Source organism: Rattus norvegicus, chromosome 1 (assembly GCF_036323735.1).
Source record: "Rattus norvegicus strain BN/NHsdMcwi chromosome 1, GRCr8, whole genome shotgun sequence".
Classification (NCBI taxonomy): Eukaryota; Metazoa; Chordata; class Mammalia; order Rodentia; family Muridae; genus Rattus; species Rattus norvegicus.
Window position 1 is genome coordinate 201,190,833 of NC_086019.1, and position 18,728 is coordinate 201,209,560.

General features: G+C 47.7%; 1 protein-coding gene across 2 annotated transcripts in view; it reads left to right on the forward strand.

Moving 5' to 3' along the window:
- Window positions 1-18,728, forward strand: part of Mgmt (O-6-methylguanine-DNA methyltransferase) — a 226,650-nt gene that overhangs the window by 50,001 nt on the left and 157,921 nt on the right. The window contains 1 exon segment of one of the 2 annotated variants that reach the window (NM_012861.1): window positions 3,870-4,006. In NM_012861.1, coding sequence (NP_036993.1) covers window positions 3,882-4,006 — 125 coding nt within the window. In that variant the 5' untranslated portion in view covers window positions 3,870-3,881. 2 annotated transcript variants of the gene reach the window in all.

Below are 18,728 nucleotides of genomic sequence, written 5' to 3' on the forward strand. Positions count from 1 at the left end.
ATGTGAGAAGACTTAGCCCACTGTGGGTGGCACCATTCTCTAGTTCGGGGCTCTGGACTTATGTGACTTAGAAAGTGAGCCGGACAGCAGGCACACATGCATTCTTCTTCTCTTTCCTCTTGAGTGACTATAACTAGCTGCTCAGTTCCTGCCTTGATTTCTGTGAAATGATGGGCCAGATAGGCCCCTTTTCCCCTAAAATTGTTTTTGGTCAGGGTCTGTTACTACAATGACACAAATGAAACTAGGATGGTGCACTGGCTAGTTTTATGTCAACTTGACACAAGTTAAAATCATCAGAGAAAAAGGATCCTCAATTGAGAAAAATGTCTCCATAAGACTGGGTGGTAGGCAAGCCTATAGGGCATTTTCTTAATTAGTGATTAATGGGGGGGGAGAGCCCACTGTGGGTGGGGCCTCCCTTGGGCTGATGGTCCTGAGTTCTATAAGAAAGCAGGCTGAGCAAGCCAGTAAGTGGCACTCTTCTATGGCTTCTGCATCAGTTCCTACCTTCAGGTTCCTGCCCTGCCTGAGTTCTTACCTTCCCTGCTTTTGATGCTGCTGCTTTTGATATGAAACTATGAGCAAAATAAACCCTTTCCTCCCTAAGTTGCTTCGGTCATGGTGTTTCATCATAGCAATAGTAACTCAACTAAGACAGATGGCCACTGTTGTCATCCCAGACCAGGGTTCTGGTTGGGCACATGTCACTGGCTGCACAGAAACTCAGCTTCAGACCTGAAGACTCATCTCTTCCACTCAGTGGCCTGAATGAAAGTAGTAGGTGGCTTTGCAATGATGTCTGAATGACACGTCCTGTTTCTCCAAGCCCCGCTGTCAGTCAGAAGGATGGAGCCACACTGTCAATTGACTTCTGTTGACTGTGACAACTCACAGCTCCTCTGCGAGGCTCCTGGTCTGATGGGTACCTTGGGTGGGCCTAACCCTTGTGGTCTTTCCGGGCTCTCACACTTGGCCAGCTCATTTCATTCTCTCTCAGCCTCTCAGGGTCAGTTTTAGGATCAGGTGACATGAGGCATGCTTTGGGGTTTCCCATGCTTCTTGTAGGGGTGGACATGGGAGCTGGGGACTTGTGCTGCTTCTGATGTTTGCTTCCTAGCCCCTGCCTGGCTGGGAGGCCTCACAGGGTCTCTATGTTCCCCGTTGGCTTTGGCAGGCTCTGAGGTCTGTTCCTTTACTTGTCACACCAGTAGGGCACCTACTTCCGATCCCCTGGCTGCTGGCGGGCCGGGGGCCTCTGAGAGTCACCTGGAAGCACTTAGGGAGAGGTGCAGGGTGGCAGCAAAGACAGTTCTGGAAGGCCTGGTGACATCAAGCAGAGAAGGACGGGAGCTGCTGCCTGTGAGTCTCTGGCTTTCAGTACCTTGGTGGGAACTGGCCTCTGGCGCCAGCTGCTTAATTCAGAACATTGTTATTTAAACGCCCTTCATGTTAAAGGGAGATGAAAAGAATTCACTTCATTTTTCAGAGGTCTCCAAATAGCCATGGAAAATCGATTCTTTTTCTGCCACCAATTAATGTCAGTCCCTCTTGTGGCTTTTGGTGGATGCCACAGTGATGATGTAGGGAATGTAGGTTTACAGGACCCACACTCTGGGTTCTGCCACCAAATGGAGAGTCATAACCCCAACTGGGTCCTGGGCTGGCCACAGGAATACCCCATGTAGGTGACCCAACCTAGATACTGTGCCTGGGACTAACGTCCTCGGAGAACGGCAGGGTGGCCACTGCTGTCCTGGAACATTCCAGCAAGTGGGCTGTTGTGGGCTGAAGAGGTGGCTCAGTGGCTAAAAGCGCTTGCCGCTCTTTCAGCAAACTCTTCTCTGCTTCTAGTGGCTCACAAGCACCTGTTGCTCTAGCTCAAGGGGGTCTCACCATCCTTTGGGCTCTGTGGGCACTGCACAAATGTACACAAACCCAGACATAGACACACTTACAAAACCCTGGGCAGTTGGAACCTGTGGGTGTTCTCAGTTTTGCATCTAGAAATTTAGACCCTGTGTGTTTGGGTTTGACCGGGATAATGATTATACAAGTTGCATGCCCTTGCATCCAGATAGCAGCCTCCAAGAGGGAAAACCTGAGTTCTCGTATCCAGGATAGCTTGATTCATCAGCTGTCAACTTAGCTTGGAGTCAGTGCCCTGAGAGTTTGGTATTTACCCTGCAGTTAGTGAACTGTTCCAGAAGTGGGGTTTGAAGAAATCGGATATGGACGGAGGAGCCTTTGTAAACTGTGACAAGTGGCTTGAGGCTGAGATCTCCTAGCAGGCTCATAGCCTGAGGCCCTGTATATGTAGGAAGAGGGGTGCTCTGCAGGAAAGCTTTGGGGTGTGATGCTTGAGTATTATTTGGGAACACACTGTATTATTTGGGAAGCATTGGCCCATGTCACACTGAATTGGAAAGGAGAAAGAAGCAATGGATGGTTCTAGAAGTATGTGCTTAGCATGGAAATCACATGGCACAGATGCATGAGAGCACAGGACTCCCAGGCAGCGTGAGGCAGCACAGACAGAGACCTAGTGGTAGTCAGGCAGGAAAGAATGCAAAGGGATACTGCTTCTGAGGACAGCCTGTCGACTGGGGGCTGCTGCCGTGTGGTGTGTGGGCCTCGGAGGGGTCAGCAGACCTCTCGCTTTGGGGACAGAGGATAAGTGTGGTTGGTCTTGGAGGCCACCCTATCTCTGTCACAACTTGTCAGCAGAAGAACAGCAGCTATGGACTGTAGGTGAGTAAAGGAGGGCGTGACTGTCCTGCATCTTCTGCCTGATCCCAGGTGAAGACTGTGTCACTCACTAAAGAGGTGCCCAGAGGACATGGGGCTGTGTCACTCAATGTAAGAGGTACCCGGATGAAATGGGGGTAAGGAGCTTAAGATAGCAGGATCCAGGATTTGGAAACTCTGGTGCAAGAGGGTGTGACCTGGGAGGGAATTCCAGGAGACATTTACGTTGGGTTGTAATACATTATGTACTAACACGTGCAAAGGAGGTCCTTCTGGTAGGGCAAGGTAATGAGAGGTCATTTGTAGGCCAAAGAAGCAGAGACAAGCCATCCCACTCTAAGCCTGTGGCCACTCTAAGCCTTGTTGGTGGTGTTTGGGCCCCAGGAGGGATTCTGGGAATCACTGGTGGATAGGAAGGGAATGAGAGTCCTCTCTTCCCTGGAGTCAGAGAAGGAAGAGGAGCCTCAGGGAGTGAAGAAACACCCATCGTGAGCCTTTGCTTTTAGCTCTTTGGCATTCGCAGTCTCCATTGAAATCGCGTTTACCAGCTCTCCACAGTGTCCTTCCTTCCCATCCTTCTGCCGACTTGGGCGTTCTGTGTCCCCACTGGGCCAGTCTCACCCCTTTATTTTCTGTGATGCCTTTCTCACGTGTTCCCGTGTCTTTAAACAATCTGTCACGAAGATGACACTAGACCTGGCACAGACTCGACAAGTGGTCCGCCCTCCTGCTACGTCCCAGCCCCAGACGTCACTTCATTTAAAACATGGAACGCATTGTCTGCCACTCATCTTATTCTAACCAAGCTTGCTGAGTTTGGGGTAGTTTAAAAAGATTTTATACCAGTTTAGCCTCCTCCAAGTCAGCTTTAGCTAAGGACAGCAGGGGACGAAATGGAGGCATTATAATTTTAGGGGACAAAAGAGAAGGGAGCACTGGTTGGATGAGCCAAGTTATTGTGGCTGTATTATAAAAGTAACTTAAGATTAAATCCCAACAGGAGGGGAAGCTTTGGTATACATCCTGTGTGCTAAGTCACCGTTGCTTCTAGCGTGCTTTATAAATGACCAACCGCTTCCAGACACACTTTCTTACTCGACTTAAAAATTGCTTCTCTCTAGGAACTTGGCAGAATGGCTGAGATCTGCAAAATGAAATACACGGTGTTGGACAGCCCTTTGGGGAAGATAGAGCTGTCCGGCTGTGAGCGAGGCCTGCATGGGATACGATTTCTCAGTGGGAAGACCCCAAACACTGAGTAAGTGTGAACAGCAAGCATGGGCACCACATGTGTGCTGTGTGTGGAAGGAGAGGAGCCCTGGGTCCTCTCCACTGGTCATGAGGCAATGCAGAGCCTGGTGCCCCCAACAGCAAACATTAGCATCTCAGAAACAGTCTGTGCGTTGTGGTGTTCTTGGCAGCTCATGTATTACCCAGTAATCTGGAGTAGCTCATAAGCCCTGGGGCCGTGACTTTGACGGGAGCGTCCACACATTGGATTCACGTGTTCTTTTGCAGAGGTGTTGAATCCCATGAGCACCAAGTGGGGTGGGTGTTTGTGTGTGTGTGTGTGTGTGTGTGTGTGTGTGTGTGTGTGTGTGTGTGTGTGTATGCCTGTGTGTAAGTGTGTCCCTATGGGTATGTGTCTTTATGTGCAAGTGGCAGTCTCTGGTGCTTTCCACCCTGGTTTTTGAGACAAGGTCTCTCAATGGTTTGGAGCTACCTGTTAGGCTGGGTTAGCCAGCCATGCTAGACAAGTCTCCGGTATCCGCCCATCTTCACTTCGCTAGCACAGGAATTGGAGGCAGAGCTACAGTGCCCGCTTTTCACATGGATTCGTGCGCTGAACCTAGATCCTCATGTTGGGGACTGAGCCATCTTCCCCACCTACATAGAGCATTTTGATTCTTGATTACAGGGGATACAGGGATAGAAAACTCTCAATTGTGTGACTTGCCTCAGAGGTTTGAAATCAAGCCTGTCAGGGTCTGTCGGCTAGTTATCCCACTGCTAGTCTAGATTGCTGTTTCTGCCAAGCCACTCTGCTTCTTCCTGGAGGTGAAACTAGGCTGGGAGTGATCACTGCTAAGGTGTGGACAGACTCTCTACAGGGTGACTTCAGAGCACAGTGTCTGAGAGGACATCAGTTCCTCTTTACATGGTCCTTGCCGTATGTTTCTACTTGTAGAAACAAAACTAAAAACCAAACAAAACAAATTGGAAGAACTCCTGAGCGTCTCATTCTAAAACGTTGCGCTGAGCTTCCTCTGTTTGCCGCCCGTGAGTGGCAAGAATTAAAATGGCAGTTCTTGTCATTTCTGAGAAAAGTAGGAGAAAGAAAGAAAGAATGAATGAAAGAATGAGAGAAGAAAGAAAAGACAAAAGCACGAACTCCTGGGCTGGGTGTTTGTCTTAACTGGCTAATAAACACAATGCCAAGAACATTAGATAAAGAAAATACATAAGAAACATAAACATTGATTTTAATGGACCCCTGTCAGAGGCAGTCATAATGAGCATTGTTTGGTAATAAATTCCAGCGCGGCCCTCCCCAGCCGACTCCTGTAGAGCTGTGCGCTGCAATCAATATCGTCTTTAAGACTTCAAGACTGAAAAATAAGCAAACCTTTGAACCTCGGGAACAGGCTCCTCTCAGTTTCTGTGAGAACCGGCTGGCCGCCGCGCTTAGAAAATCGCAGACACCAAATAATTTGTAGGGAGAATGTCACTTTGTCTCTTAGCATGTTCAGTAGCTCCGTAAATCATAGAAATTATGTGTTGGCTTCTTTTGCTTTGGAGAAACAGTAGAGGCTCTCCTTACTGTAAATTTGGGGAAGGAAATGTAAAAAGCAGGCGTTATGAGATGCATTGGGGGTGCTGGAGAGATGACTCTGCGGTTAAGATCACGTACTGCTCTTGCTGAGGACTGGAGTTCTGTTCTCTGTGTCAGCTGACGTACAACTGCCTGTGAGTCCAGCTCGAGGGGTCCCAGTGCCTCTAACCTCCAAGGGCACCTGCAGTCATGCAGAACCCCCCCCCACACACACACACACATACACATAATTCATTTCCTTACATCTTGGAAATGGTTTATTTGTTTAAGTATGTCTAATGGGTTGTGTGGACTGAACAGAGGCCGAGTAAGTTAGGATTAGATTTGACTGTGGAAACAGCCCCCCACCTCCCCAGTGGAGATGCAACTGGCTTCCCTCAGGGAGGAGCACTGTGGGGAGCAGAGACCAGGGGCCCATGTTGGGGTATTTTATTTCCTCTTAACCATTTTCTCAGTTCCCCACTGAGTCCCTGCCTGATGTTGTGACCACTACCTCAGGGGAGAAATGGCAGGATTGTGGTTTCCTTCAGAAGAGTGGCTGGTGCCTTCTCTTCTGTTGACCCAGTGTTTGGGAAAGGGTATCTGTGGGATAACCCCAACGCTAGGGATCCCTTTGAGTAGCAGCGGGAAGTTGGATTTTAAGGGTATGATGTTCACCTTGCTTGTCAGTTTGGTGGGATTTAGAATCTCCATGGAAACGAATCTCTGGACCTGTCGGAGAGGTATTATCTAGACTGGGTTAACTGAGGTGGGAAGGCCTACCCTGAATGGGGTCTTGGACTGAATACAGTGGAGAAGTGAGCTGAGCACCAGGTCACCTGTCTCTGCTCCATGGAGGAGGATGCCATGTGGCCAGGTCAGGCCGCTGCTGCTAGCCATACTTCTTTACCTTGATGGTCTGTATGCCTGAACTGTGAGTCAGAATAGACCCCATACTCCTAAGGTTTTTATCTAGTATTGTAGTAAACAGCCAAACCAGTAACTGACAGGGAGGGCCACCAGCAGCCTGTGCATGTGTACAGGTTACTCAGAATTAAGCCTTTTCTTTTCTTTTCTTTTCTTTTCTTTCCTTTTCTTTTCTCTTCTTTTCTTTTCTTTTTTTTTGTCAGCTTAAAAAGCTGCAGTTAAAAACATTCATAGTAGGGGTTGGGGATTTAGCTCAGTGGTAGAGCACTTGCCTAGCAAGCATAAGACCCTGGGTTCGGTCCTCAGCTCCGGAAAAAAACAAAACAAAACATTCATAGTGATATTTAGATATCAGACATAACGTTCAGTGAGTGTTGACAAAACCGTACTACCATACAGAAAGCATCCCAAACAAGGTGTAGAACTCTCTGGAAAGTTCATTGTGGGTATCTGCTCAAGCCTTGCAAAGACCGCCATCTTCATTTTTCGTGAGTGAACCCCAAGGTAAGGAATTACTGGATTCAGTGGCATGTAAATAGCATATAAACGGTATATAAAATCATAAGAATTTGCCCACCCCACCCCCCACTCGGTTCTGTCAGTTTTTGAAGTTTGGCTGTTCGAGTGAATAGGAGGCATCATCTTACTGTGGTCCGGATTTTGTACACATCCTTCTCCAGGCACATGAGCTGTTCTTTGACTTTTCCCCGTTGAGATAGGGCTCTTATTCTAGAGCCCAGTCTGGCTTTGAATGCACAGGCACACTTCTGCCTCAGCCTTCTGAGTACTGACGTGATAAGTGTGCTCCACCATGCTTGCCTTAAACTGACCCCTGCCTGCCCCCGTTGTTTATATTTTGTGTTTTTCTACATCTCTTTAGATGAGAAGTTTGTAATTTTGAACAAGTCACCTGATCAGTTTTTTCCCTTTACATGTTGCCTTATTTTTTGTCTTTAGTAACCATGTAGCTGCTTATGGTGGTGCCACACCCTTAATCCCAACACTCAAGAGGCAGAGGAAGGTGGATCTATGTGAGTTCAAGGCCAGCCAGGGCTACACAGGAGACCCTGCCTCAGAACACAACACGGCAAAACAAAACAAAAAAAAGCCCCCAAATAGCCCACGAAACCCCGCCATACATACCTACCATGAAAACCTGAAGTATTGGTTGACATTTCCCCCCAAGTCTTCTGCTGCTGCGTTATCCTTCCTTTACTAAGATTTGAGTCCCGGGAAAGTGACCGTGACGGAGGTACAGTTGATTTTTCTCAAGCACGTACTTAGTTATCTGTAGCTGTCTAATTGTTCCATCCCTTGCTGGGGGAAAACACAGCTTCCCGTCCTGTTCACCTCTGTGCTGCTCCTGGCTCCTGGCAGTCCCTTCCTAGGGACTGGCTCCTCCGGCCTTGACTCTTAGCCCCATGATGACTTGGCCCCGGAGTTTGTGCCCAGCCCGAGATAGTCAGGCCATGTCTCTAGCTGCTGTCTTTGACTTCTAGAGCCCCCGTTTCTGTTTTGCTGTTGTTGAGAACGGATCTCATGTAGCCCTGTTTGGCATGGAACTTGGGGTGACCTTGAATTTCTGATCTTCCTTTCTCTACCTCTAAATTCTGTCATTAGAGGAGAGTACAACCACCCCACTTGATTTATATGGAGCCGGGTGTTGAGCCTGCGGGGCTGTGCATGCTAGACACACACTCCACCAACATTTCTACCTGCCTTCTACATCTTTACTTCTTTTTTAAAATTAGGTTTTTACTTATCAAACTTTTATACACACATATTTCATACAATATATTTTTATCCTACCCCCCCCCCCAGGCCTCCCTTCACCTCCCCGCTGCCCCAGGTCTCTTAATGTTGCCCATCGCCTTGCCAGCTGAAGTATCTGTTGTGCACAGGTTTTGTTGGGGTCTGATTGAGAGGTGTCCGTTTCCATTCTTGGCTGCTTAACAGCTTCCTGGTATTGACTCTGTCGATTTGTGCTGTGATTTATCTCTGCATCTGTTTGGGTTCTCTTTCATTTTTCTCAGCAGGGTTTTGCAGTTTCCAGCATGGAGACCTCACGTGTCTTTGATAACATTGATTTTTAGGCACTTTGTTCTTGATAGTATTTTAAATCAGCTTAAAACTTTTGTTAACTTTTAAATTATTGCTGCTGGTTGTAGCCATTGATTTTTTTTTTATGTTGATCTGACGCTATACAAACGTCTGTGGATTCATGCACAGGACCCACCCCACCCCTCCCTGTGATTTTATTTTTACTTTTTGTTACCCATGGCCAGCTTGAATCCAGAGTCCAGAAATGTTCGTTGGAAAGTTCCAGAAAGAATCTGTCATGACTTACAAGTATGATGACATTTCCAGATGTGTGATGGGACATCCCACCAGCTTGGGATATGTCCCCACCCATCCAGTGTATCCGTCCTGTGAATGCTACCTTCTAGCCACTCAGTAACTGGGTCAGCTATTAGATGAACGTTGTATTCTTACCGTGCTGTGTTCAAGCAGCCCCTTTTGCTTCATAGTGACCCAAAGCACAAGAATGTGGAGATCTACATATGTCCAGACAAACTTACAAACTGCTTCCTTTAAGACTTCTTCTCCCCTCCCCACCAGCATCACGAGAGTAGAGAGACCACAGTGACAGGGCTCACAGCACAGTTACTGTGATTTTTCTGATTTTTGTACCCTCCACCCCTTAGTGTGTCAGGTCTACAAAATAGCATATAGAGGCAGTCTTACTATGCTGATTCTACCCAGCTTTTGAGGTAGCCTGGGTTTAGAAATGTGTCCTTGTGAATAAGGAGCAGGCAGGCTGGCAGATGGGGGAGGGTGACCATCCCTCATTGCATGTTATGAATCCATACAAACTATTTCTCTGCCATTATTCTTTATGCAGAACATTTAAACATCTGTTCATGTAGCTTTTATTAGGTGTTACAGGTAGCGTCTGAAAGTGTAGCCTGTGGGTGGATGTGATTGGCCTCTACTCTGATCTACCTCTTTCTATGAAGGATTCAAGCATCTCTGGGTATCGGTGTGCCTGTGGTCCTGGAACCAGCTCCTTCTGGGGAAAGGGGGAGACAGCTGTATTTGTTCTGGGTGTTATTTGGAGCTCTTTAGGATTTCTCTATGAATTCACTCTCTGCATAGAGACAGTGTGCTTCTCCCTGTGTGACATTCATGCCGTGTGTTTGTGCTATTGACACCCACCAGTAAGACGTTCATTAAATACCATACCATCCCAGTAGATGGCCCCCCTTTGTCCCTAGTGATGGGGTCACCTCAGTGTTTCTCCCTTTGTCAGCCTTCATTCTGGCTGGTTGTTTCTCAGACTACAACCACGTGGGAGTCCCTCAAACGGTTTTCTCTGTGTACTGACATAGCCATGCCATTTCTTACATGTGGTAGAGTTTGTTGATTTTAGAATGCTAAGCCCATCTCCAAATGCAGGTGTCTGTAACAATGTCTTCATTTAAGTACACTTATATCTCTGTGGGGTTTGGAATTGGGGTGCTTCTAACAGCATGCACAAGTATGGAAGTGCATCTCTGTTTTGTGAAAAAGCAAGGTATGGGGTGGTCTTGGGTCTCCCCTGGATGCTCGCTAGCTGGTGTGCTGTTTGGTACTTAAGAGCTCCTTGTGTAATAACAGGTGTGTGCAGCCCTCACTCACACCAGCGAACTTCTGCAGTCCCTTCTTCTGCTGACCAGAAGCTGGCGGATCTTGAATAGGATATTTGCTGTCACCCTCCTTTGTGACTTGGGAGTCTCCACAGCCATTTCTTATTTTTTTTTCCCCAAGGGCTTTAATCTTTATTTGGTGGGTGACTCACAGGCTTACTACAGATGCCTTCTGTAGAGGGATTCTCCTTGCTTCTGTGCAAGCCTGATCCCCCACTCCTACCCCCTCCCCCTCCCCCCATCACCACCACCACCACCACCACACACACACCAGGCATGCTGTTTAAGGCTCTACACTGTGATGTGATTGCTGGCTTGTTCCGGGTCGTAGCTGTCACCGCCCCTTTTTCTCCCATTACCATTTGTATGAAGCACATTGGTTGAGAAGTGGCTTTATGTAGCAGTTTTATTTGATGACCTCCTACCCACATCTCCCAGCTGTCAGTCATTATTCCCTGGAGCGTAGCTTGGTCTTGGTCTTTGCAAGAGCCTGGTTGATGTCCTCTACGCCGTCCTTCTGTGACTGTGGAGCCCTGACCTCCTCAGCTTGCCCCGCAGTGCTTCGGATGTAGCCAGAGGGTTATGGGGTCTGTTTATTTTCCTTATGTGTTCTTCAGCCGTGCTTAGCATCCCATAAAGTTGATCACACTGTTTGATTACTTGAAACAATGACTGTGCAGTGAGTCGCACTTGGAGTATACAAAGGCTCTCAGGGCCGCGGGACAAACCAAGTGTGGCTCATCTTTAACGTATCAAAGATTTACACCCCCTTCATTTTCTCTTTCAATGTAAACCTTGTTAATAAAAGTAAAGCAGTGTAATACTGGGTGCCACACGTAGGCTAACTAAGCTCATATAACGTCTTTTGTATTTTGAATGCGTAAACTGCTTAGAATCCATTTTCTACTTTGCAGAACTTGACTGCCCCTTCTGGCAGCGCTGGCAGAGGTTCATTCGTGATGTCTGCAGACATGCTGTGGCCAGCTTTAATGTGGAGCCTGTTGAGGGGAGGTCTGAGCAAGATGTTTCTGTGGGAGGATCATAAAGCATCCATCTATCTGGTCTTTCAGGTTCAGCCTTACAAGCAGGCTCTTCATGTGTCTTTGGAGTGGTGCACGGTGCGCGTGAGACAGCAGATACCAGCTCTGTTAGGTGGACCACAGTTGATGCCGTCCTTCTGTAGTTGGTCCGTAGTCCTCAGATAGAGTTGTGTGGTCACAGAAGGGCAGACTATATCAGTTGTGAAGTTGTGTGGCCTCTGATCTAGAAAATGGTTTTGATACCTCAACTTGCCTCTTGACTTTGCTCCCTGCCTACTTTGTGCTTACCTGATGCCAAATAGAAGGCAGAGACAGGTTTTACTAGGACTCAGAAATCCTTATCTTCTGGACCCAGATCAGCAAAAAAGCAAAGCCTTAAAGCCTTGCCTCTGGACTTTGTCACTCTTGGAAGGCAGGGCTGGGAAATGTACCTGCCTGCATTGGTGAGTCAGGAGCAAGCCCACTACTTCATTCTGCAGGGATCATCCTGGCGAGAGAAAAGAATGGTTGAATGACAGCTAAAAAAAAAATAAAAAGATGTGTGCATCTAAAATATGAACCGCCCGTCAACGCAGGATATTTTTTGAGTTTCCAACCCTTGGAGTAATATATACACTTTAAGGTAACAGAGATAAATTGGTTAGCTTTAAGCAGGGATGGGTAGAGTTCTGCCTCTAAGGCATATTGAGATAAAAATCCTTAAATCCATTACTCTTAACCATAAGCTTCCTTGAGAGGTGTCTTACAACACTGGTGTTTGTGCCTGTGTGAGGGGGAAGTTGGCAGGAAGATGCACCTGTTCCTATCGCCTACCACAGTGAGCCCTACATAGGCTGGGTACAGTCTGGACATGCTTAGGAATCAAACCAGGCCATGAACCCTCAATGGAGGGAAAGTCCAGGCCGCCTGTGTTACAGGTTGTGGCATCAGGACTTGTGTACACCTGCAGGTTATCCAATACTATTTCCTGATCAAGGACCGGGCCCCTCAGGATTCCATTCAGCAGTAACTTTCACTCCAGGAAAACGCAACAGGTTGTAGGGAGGCTCTTAGGGTTTGTAGCTCAAACCTAGAATCCTGTCAGAGTTTGTGTCTATACCATAACCATTCCCAGTGGAATTAGCTGTGACACTGCTCTCTGCCTTGATGAACTGGGGCCTTTTGGAGTTGGTCCCTGGCCCTTGCTCCCTGTGGTGTAGACAGACTAGACCTGGTAGTGTGGCCTTGCTGGCTGGCCTAAGTATACAGTCCTTTCTAGTGGATGATCACATAGTAGCGCCCTGAAACTGCCTGCCTTCACCACATTACTGACCTTGTTCTCTTGCGTCCCTCATCCTGTCGTATCTCCAGCATCTCGTGAGGGTTGGCTTTGAGAAATCAGTTGGCAGGTGTGTGATTTACCTTTCTTATCATTGTGACCGTAAAGCTGACAGGAAGCCATCTAAGGAAAACGGGGATTGTTTTAGCTTATCACTGGGGAAGGCTTGATGGCAGAAGTAGCTGCCTGCTGTGGCAGTGCGAGTAAGAGGCTGCATGCTCAAGTCTGAGTGGACCAGGAGACAGACTGCAGGGGATATTGTCAGTCAGCTGGCTTCATTCCTTTTCTCCTTTGTTTATTTATTCTGGACCCCCAGCTTATGGGATGCTGCTGCCCACATTTCAGAGTGGTTCTCTCCTCCTAACTAACTTCTCTGGAAACATCCTCACAGCAGTACCCAAGGGTGTGTCCCCTAGGTGATTCTAAACCCAATCAAGGTAACAAGGAAGATTTGCCAGTGGCCAATGTAGGGCTTGCTTGAGTTGTTCTGTAAATGAGTTCATTTAAATGTCCAAGAAGAGCAGCTTAAGTGGCAACTGAAACACCCAGAGGCCATTTTTCTTTCCCCCTGCTATTTGCCAGGAGCTGGGTAGCAGATTTCCCTTGCTTGATGCCTGTCCCCTGTTCCATCCAGAAGAGTTCACCTGTTGTGTGTTACAGCCCCTCATCCTTCAGTCACTCCCGGGAAAGGACGTGGAAGTGTTGTGGGGAGGCACATGACAGGGTCTCAGGAGGAGTTCTGAGGAAGGCACAGACAAACCCTCTACTCACCTGAGCCTCTAGTCACACAGCAGTTCACAGAGTGCCTTCTCTCCCCAAGTGAGGTTCTTCCTGAGTCCCCCACCCCCAGATGTTGGGACCCTAGGGTAGTCCCAAGGCAAGTGCTGTTCTGGCCACCTGAGGGCCAGTGGCTGTAGAGGAAAATGTTCCATAGTGAAGGAAATTCAGGCCCAGAGGAGAGGGAGCAGGCTCGCTCACCTTTGCTGGCTACAGATGTAAAGCCACAGCACATTTGAGGCTTTGTTGGCTCCTCCAGTTAGGTGAGCAGGGGAGATGGCCAGCCATGTCTGTGCTCTGTGGACTCCTTCCACCAGGCAAGATGGCCCCTTCTGACTTCACTTGTGAAGCACAGCTGTGTGCTGTCTACGACCCACATCCCTTTCTTAGGCTGGGCTGAACTCCAGCACCAGAATCCTCTCTTGTTCCTAGTGTGTCTTCAGTGTTCCCTGATGTTTCAGAGGGCTTCGGCTGTGTTTTCAGGATGTTAATATCATTGACACTCAAAGCATATTTTGTTTGCTAAATCATTTCCTTTAACACTGTAGCGGTAATTAGATGGGCTGTGTGTTTCTGATGTGTGGGATATTTCCTACACGCCATTAGCTCAGAATTTTAATTGAGCTGAAGGTTAAATGGGTTTAAAATTTCGAATTAAATTGAAGCATTGTCTTATGGTAGGTTCGTCTAGAATTTTTATTTCCAGTCACCTATCAAGTAGTAGAAGTGGATCTTTTTGACCTAAGAATATTGAATAAGTTTAGGACTCACCGAGGACTTCCCCATTAATCCCCTCATTCTCAGAACATGGGGATCTCACACATGTCACAAGCTATGTGACAGGCCCTAGGGGGATGCCACAAGGAGTAGGCAGCACTGTCCTGCAGGGAGCCCATCCCTGCTCAGGGATAGGCATGGGGAACTGCAATATGGGTGTCCTGAGAGGGGGGCATTGTTTGTCCAAGCTGGGGTCATGTGGGACCAAGCCCAAGACTCTGGCAAAAGGAATGGGCGCTGCTGACTAAGTTGAGACATTGTACCACAACCTCAGATGGGCGGGGTGAGGGTGGCATGGCAGAGGGAAGGTATTCAGAGATGTGCCCTGTCGGGGCAGCTGGGCAATGGTGCTTTGTCTAAAGACTGAGGCAGAAGCAAGCAAGGAACACCAGAGAAGCCACAGTGACATGGAGGGACATTGTTTTTTGTTTGTTTTGAGATTACAATATAATTTTTTTTCTTTTTTTCGGAGCTGGGGACCGAACCCAGGGCCTTGTGATTGCTAGGCAAGTGCTCTACCATTGAGCCAAATCCCCAACCCCGAGATTACAATATAATTTTAACATTTCTCCCTTACCCCCTCTTCCTTCCAAACCCTCTCATATGCTCCCCTTGCTCTCTTTCAAATCCATGAATTGTTGTAGCATGTATGTGTGTATACATATATACATGTGTATTCCTAGATAACGACTGTTGAGTCTGTATGAAGTTACCTCTTTGCCTGTTTTGGGGGCTGACACTTGGAGTTGGATAACTAATTGGTGTGCTCTTCCCTGGAGAAGACTGTTTCTCCCACTTGGAGGATTCATCCCCTGTAGTTCTTTGTGTAGGGTTGAGGCCTCCTGGGTTTTCCCCCATTTCTTTTAGCCCATCTCCTGTTGCTTGCCTTGTTCAGCTCACATTAGGTGGTCATGTTGGTGAGAATTATGGGTGTAGCTTCTAGCATTCCTAGGACATACAGTCTCATAGGAAAAACCTCCTTGAGCAGAAAGTCATTTTAACATGGACTGGCCACCAAGAAGTCCCAGATAGGACTAAAGGAAGAGAGAGAACAGGAACAGGGAGCATCTGGGGGCCAGTGGAGGAGGCAGCAGGTGGATGTCTCTGTGAGATAGCTTTGGGGCATCCACACCCTCTTTGTAGTATGTTGAGGTTAATTCAGGTTTTCCTACGTTGTGAAAAAGATTTCTCTGGCATTGGCCTTCTTGGAGCCTAGTTACTGTTGCAGCGCTGGGTTTAGCTAAGTAGTCTCTGCTTTCTGCATCTCTGAGGTGAAAGTCATTTGTTTCCATCCAAGCCAGACCTGATATGTCACATCTGTGGCAGGCTATAGGGTGTCCCAGCAGGAACTGAGTTCTGTACACACCAGTCTGATAGGCTGAGACTGCGGAGAGTGGCAGTGTTCTAGGAAGAGCACTAGAAGTCTGTCCTGCTCTTCCTCTGAGGAATTTTGGTTTCCTCCTGGCTTGGCCACGCTTCCCAATCAGATGTAAAGTTAAAGTCCTTGCTTTCCAAGACCACAGAGAGAAGCGTCCACTTCCACTCTACAGCTCTCTCAGTCTCTTCTGTGGCCTCCAGCTTCTACCTACCTTATCTCTTACCAGCTCTTCATGTATGTGCACACAGATGTGTTGTAAGGAAAGAACATGGCTTTCGTGCTACACTGCCAAAGTTCACCAGCAGGTTCGAGCAGCTGTGGAAGGGCACTGGACCTCCCTAAGGCAATTTTAATCTCAGTGTTTGCTAGCAGAGTGCTGGCTCATTTTAAGTATGAAGTTATAGTCTCAGTTTTTCTCTCTGTCTCTCTGTTTGTCTCTGTCTCTCTGTCTGTCTCTGTCTCTCTGTCTCTCTCCCTCTCTGTCTCTCTATCTAATGTCTTTCCATGTAGCCCAGGGTGTCTTGGATCTCAGGATCCTCATGCCTCAGCTTTCTGAGGGCCAGGGTTATAAGCATACAGCCCTGTAATCCTGATTGGGGTCACAGTTTTCTTCAGAGATGGCTGCTAGTAGATTCACTGGTATCTTTAAGTTGCTTTCCTTGTGTCTGCCTTTTATTTTTCCTTCCTGGAACATTGTCCTCTCTCTCCTTTGCAATATGAGCCAAGGCTGTACACAGCTGTAGAAAAATGCTGTCACCTGGCAGCTTCCTTCACTAGGGACCCTGGGGCATATTTTCAACCTCAGTCTGGTCAGCATCTAACCCTGCAGTAAGGTGACCTTGTCTTTTCACAGCTACCTTCAGAATGGCCTGAATGAGATGATGGGGCTGAGGTCACAGCGTCAGAAGGTGACACTCTCCATCCTTCTGTGGAAGTAGATGTGATGCCACAGTGTCCCCTCACTGTGTGCCCATTGATCCAGGGGCTCCTGACAGGGATTCTCACAGTAGAATGTGACCATTCTAGCCTCAGTGTCTCGCCCGGGTACTCAGACAAGCTAAAAAGAGACTATAAACCACTGTAGAAGGGTGTCATTATGAGAAGAGACACTTTTAAGACAGCCTATTACAATAGGAAGCTAGAGGTTTGAGGTGGGCTGATTATTCATTTCTCGGCTAGAAAAGCAGTGCACGTCCACTGTGCGTGAGGGTGTGTGTACATATAGTACCGCACTCCGGACGTTTCCACCCTGCTTCTTCATTCCCTTTACTGAAAGTGCACACTTCTAGGCAAAAGAAGTTGTTTATCCTTCTGAATTATTACATACCCCAAAGGTAACCTCCCCCAGATGCTGGCTTCTCTTTTCTAAATTCATCTGCAAAACTATGGAGTTTCTGGTCCATACTTCATCCAGTTTGCTGGCTCTCCTAGGAAGAGTTATTGTATATCCAAGCACAGATTTTATTAAAAAGAACTGGGCCACTTATTTCCTTCAAAGTTTTCTGGTGTGTTTAAATCTTCCCTAGGTAAACAAAACTTTTATTGGAAATAATATTTTGAAATGTGACACTTTTTGCCCAGACAATGGTGCTGAGTGTGCCGGGCTTCAGCAGCTGGGGCCAGGCTCAGTGGCCATGGCTGGAAAAAGTGTGGGTTTGTCCCGTGGGGAAGGGTCTTGTCCCAAACCTTTGAAGTAGGTTTCTCATGCACACCCACGTACAGCAGAGGCCACAGTGGGCATCTCTGGTGCAGTGGAACAGCGTCGGGCCCATAAAGGTACAGATGTACACCACCTCGACCTGGTGTAAGCCCCTCTGGGAGTCAAACAGAGAGCCTCAGGCATCTTAGGCCAATATTCCATCAACTGAGCTACACTCCCAGCCTCAGCAGTATGTCTGGGCTCTCAGCTGCTAACCTGCACAGTCTGTTCCTGACGCTGTGAACCTTGATCTACCAGCTCAGGAGCCAGTGGTGTGTGCTTACCTGAACATGGGAAAGCAGCTGTGAAGAGAGCAGACTTGAGGTTTTAGTCTGTTGTGAAGTGACAGGACCACCAGCATGCATGGTGCCTGTTTATGTGGTGTGCAATTCTCTGTGACATTCATTCTCAGTTTGAACTTTAGCCACGAGGAACTTGCCAAATCATGTCACCGTCTGTATCCATGTCAGCTAAACCATGTGTTTGGGTCTGTCGCCTGCCCAGAATGGCCAGCGTGATGGTGGTGTAGAGCCCATGTCCCCAGGACTTCTGGGTATCGGGGAGTGGTGAGGGGTGGTCAGCCACTTCCCTCATCTACCGTCTCTTTGGACGTCTCCCAAGGACCATCAAGTAGATCTAGAGAAATGGAAGGCACTGCGGTCCTTCCCTGTAGGGTATTTCATGTTTTCTTTATAAACATATGTAAACTTTTAGCCTTGTTTCTGGCTTTTTTGTTAATGCATGTAAAAATATTAAAAGCCCTTGTCTATTACATTCAAAACTATGTCAGCTACCCTGTTTTTTCCTATTTATTAAAACTTTTCAAGCAGGAAAAACATTTTACTTGTTAATGAGGGGAATGGGAGAGTTAATGACACAGAGCCCGGATCCTCCACGATGTCTCTCCCTAACCATGCGCAGCAACTCTCCCACCCCATGTCGTTTAATTTCTTCGATGGGGTTCAGTAGACACATGCAAACAGATTTCAGATTATCCCTCAGTTTAATAGTATCTGATATTTGGGTCAGAGACTCTCTTCAGAGAGTGGCATAGTATCTAGAGCTAAATGTATTAATATTAGTGGTACTAGTTTATGCTGGGTGGAGAGGGATGGATGTTTTTATCATCAGAATGTCTTTGCTTGTGGTGGGGCAGGAGCTGGTAAAGGAGACCACTGGGAACTGCATCCTTTTGCCTGTGAAGTGATGTATATCCTGGGAGGTGATCTGGGGTCCTAGCGCCTGGTGAACAGGGAGGGCATGGAAACCCAAGGTTAGCATATGGTTCTCTTGCTGAAGTTCAAGGAAGGAAGACGTTAAAATCGAATCATCTCTTATGTGGCTGGCTGCACCTGGATTTGGAGGTCCTCGAATGTGGGGCTTCTCCTTCCTGCTTCCTAAGGCTGCCATTGGAGGACCCAGTGTTGTGCTCCAGAGGGCTGAAAGGATTGATTCATTGCAGGGTTGGGAGCTGATGGAAAGTATTCTTCATGAGAAGTGGCGCAGTTATGAATGTGGGGCCAGGGAGTTTCACAGGAGCTGCCAACCAGCATTGTCATCCCAGTG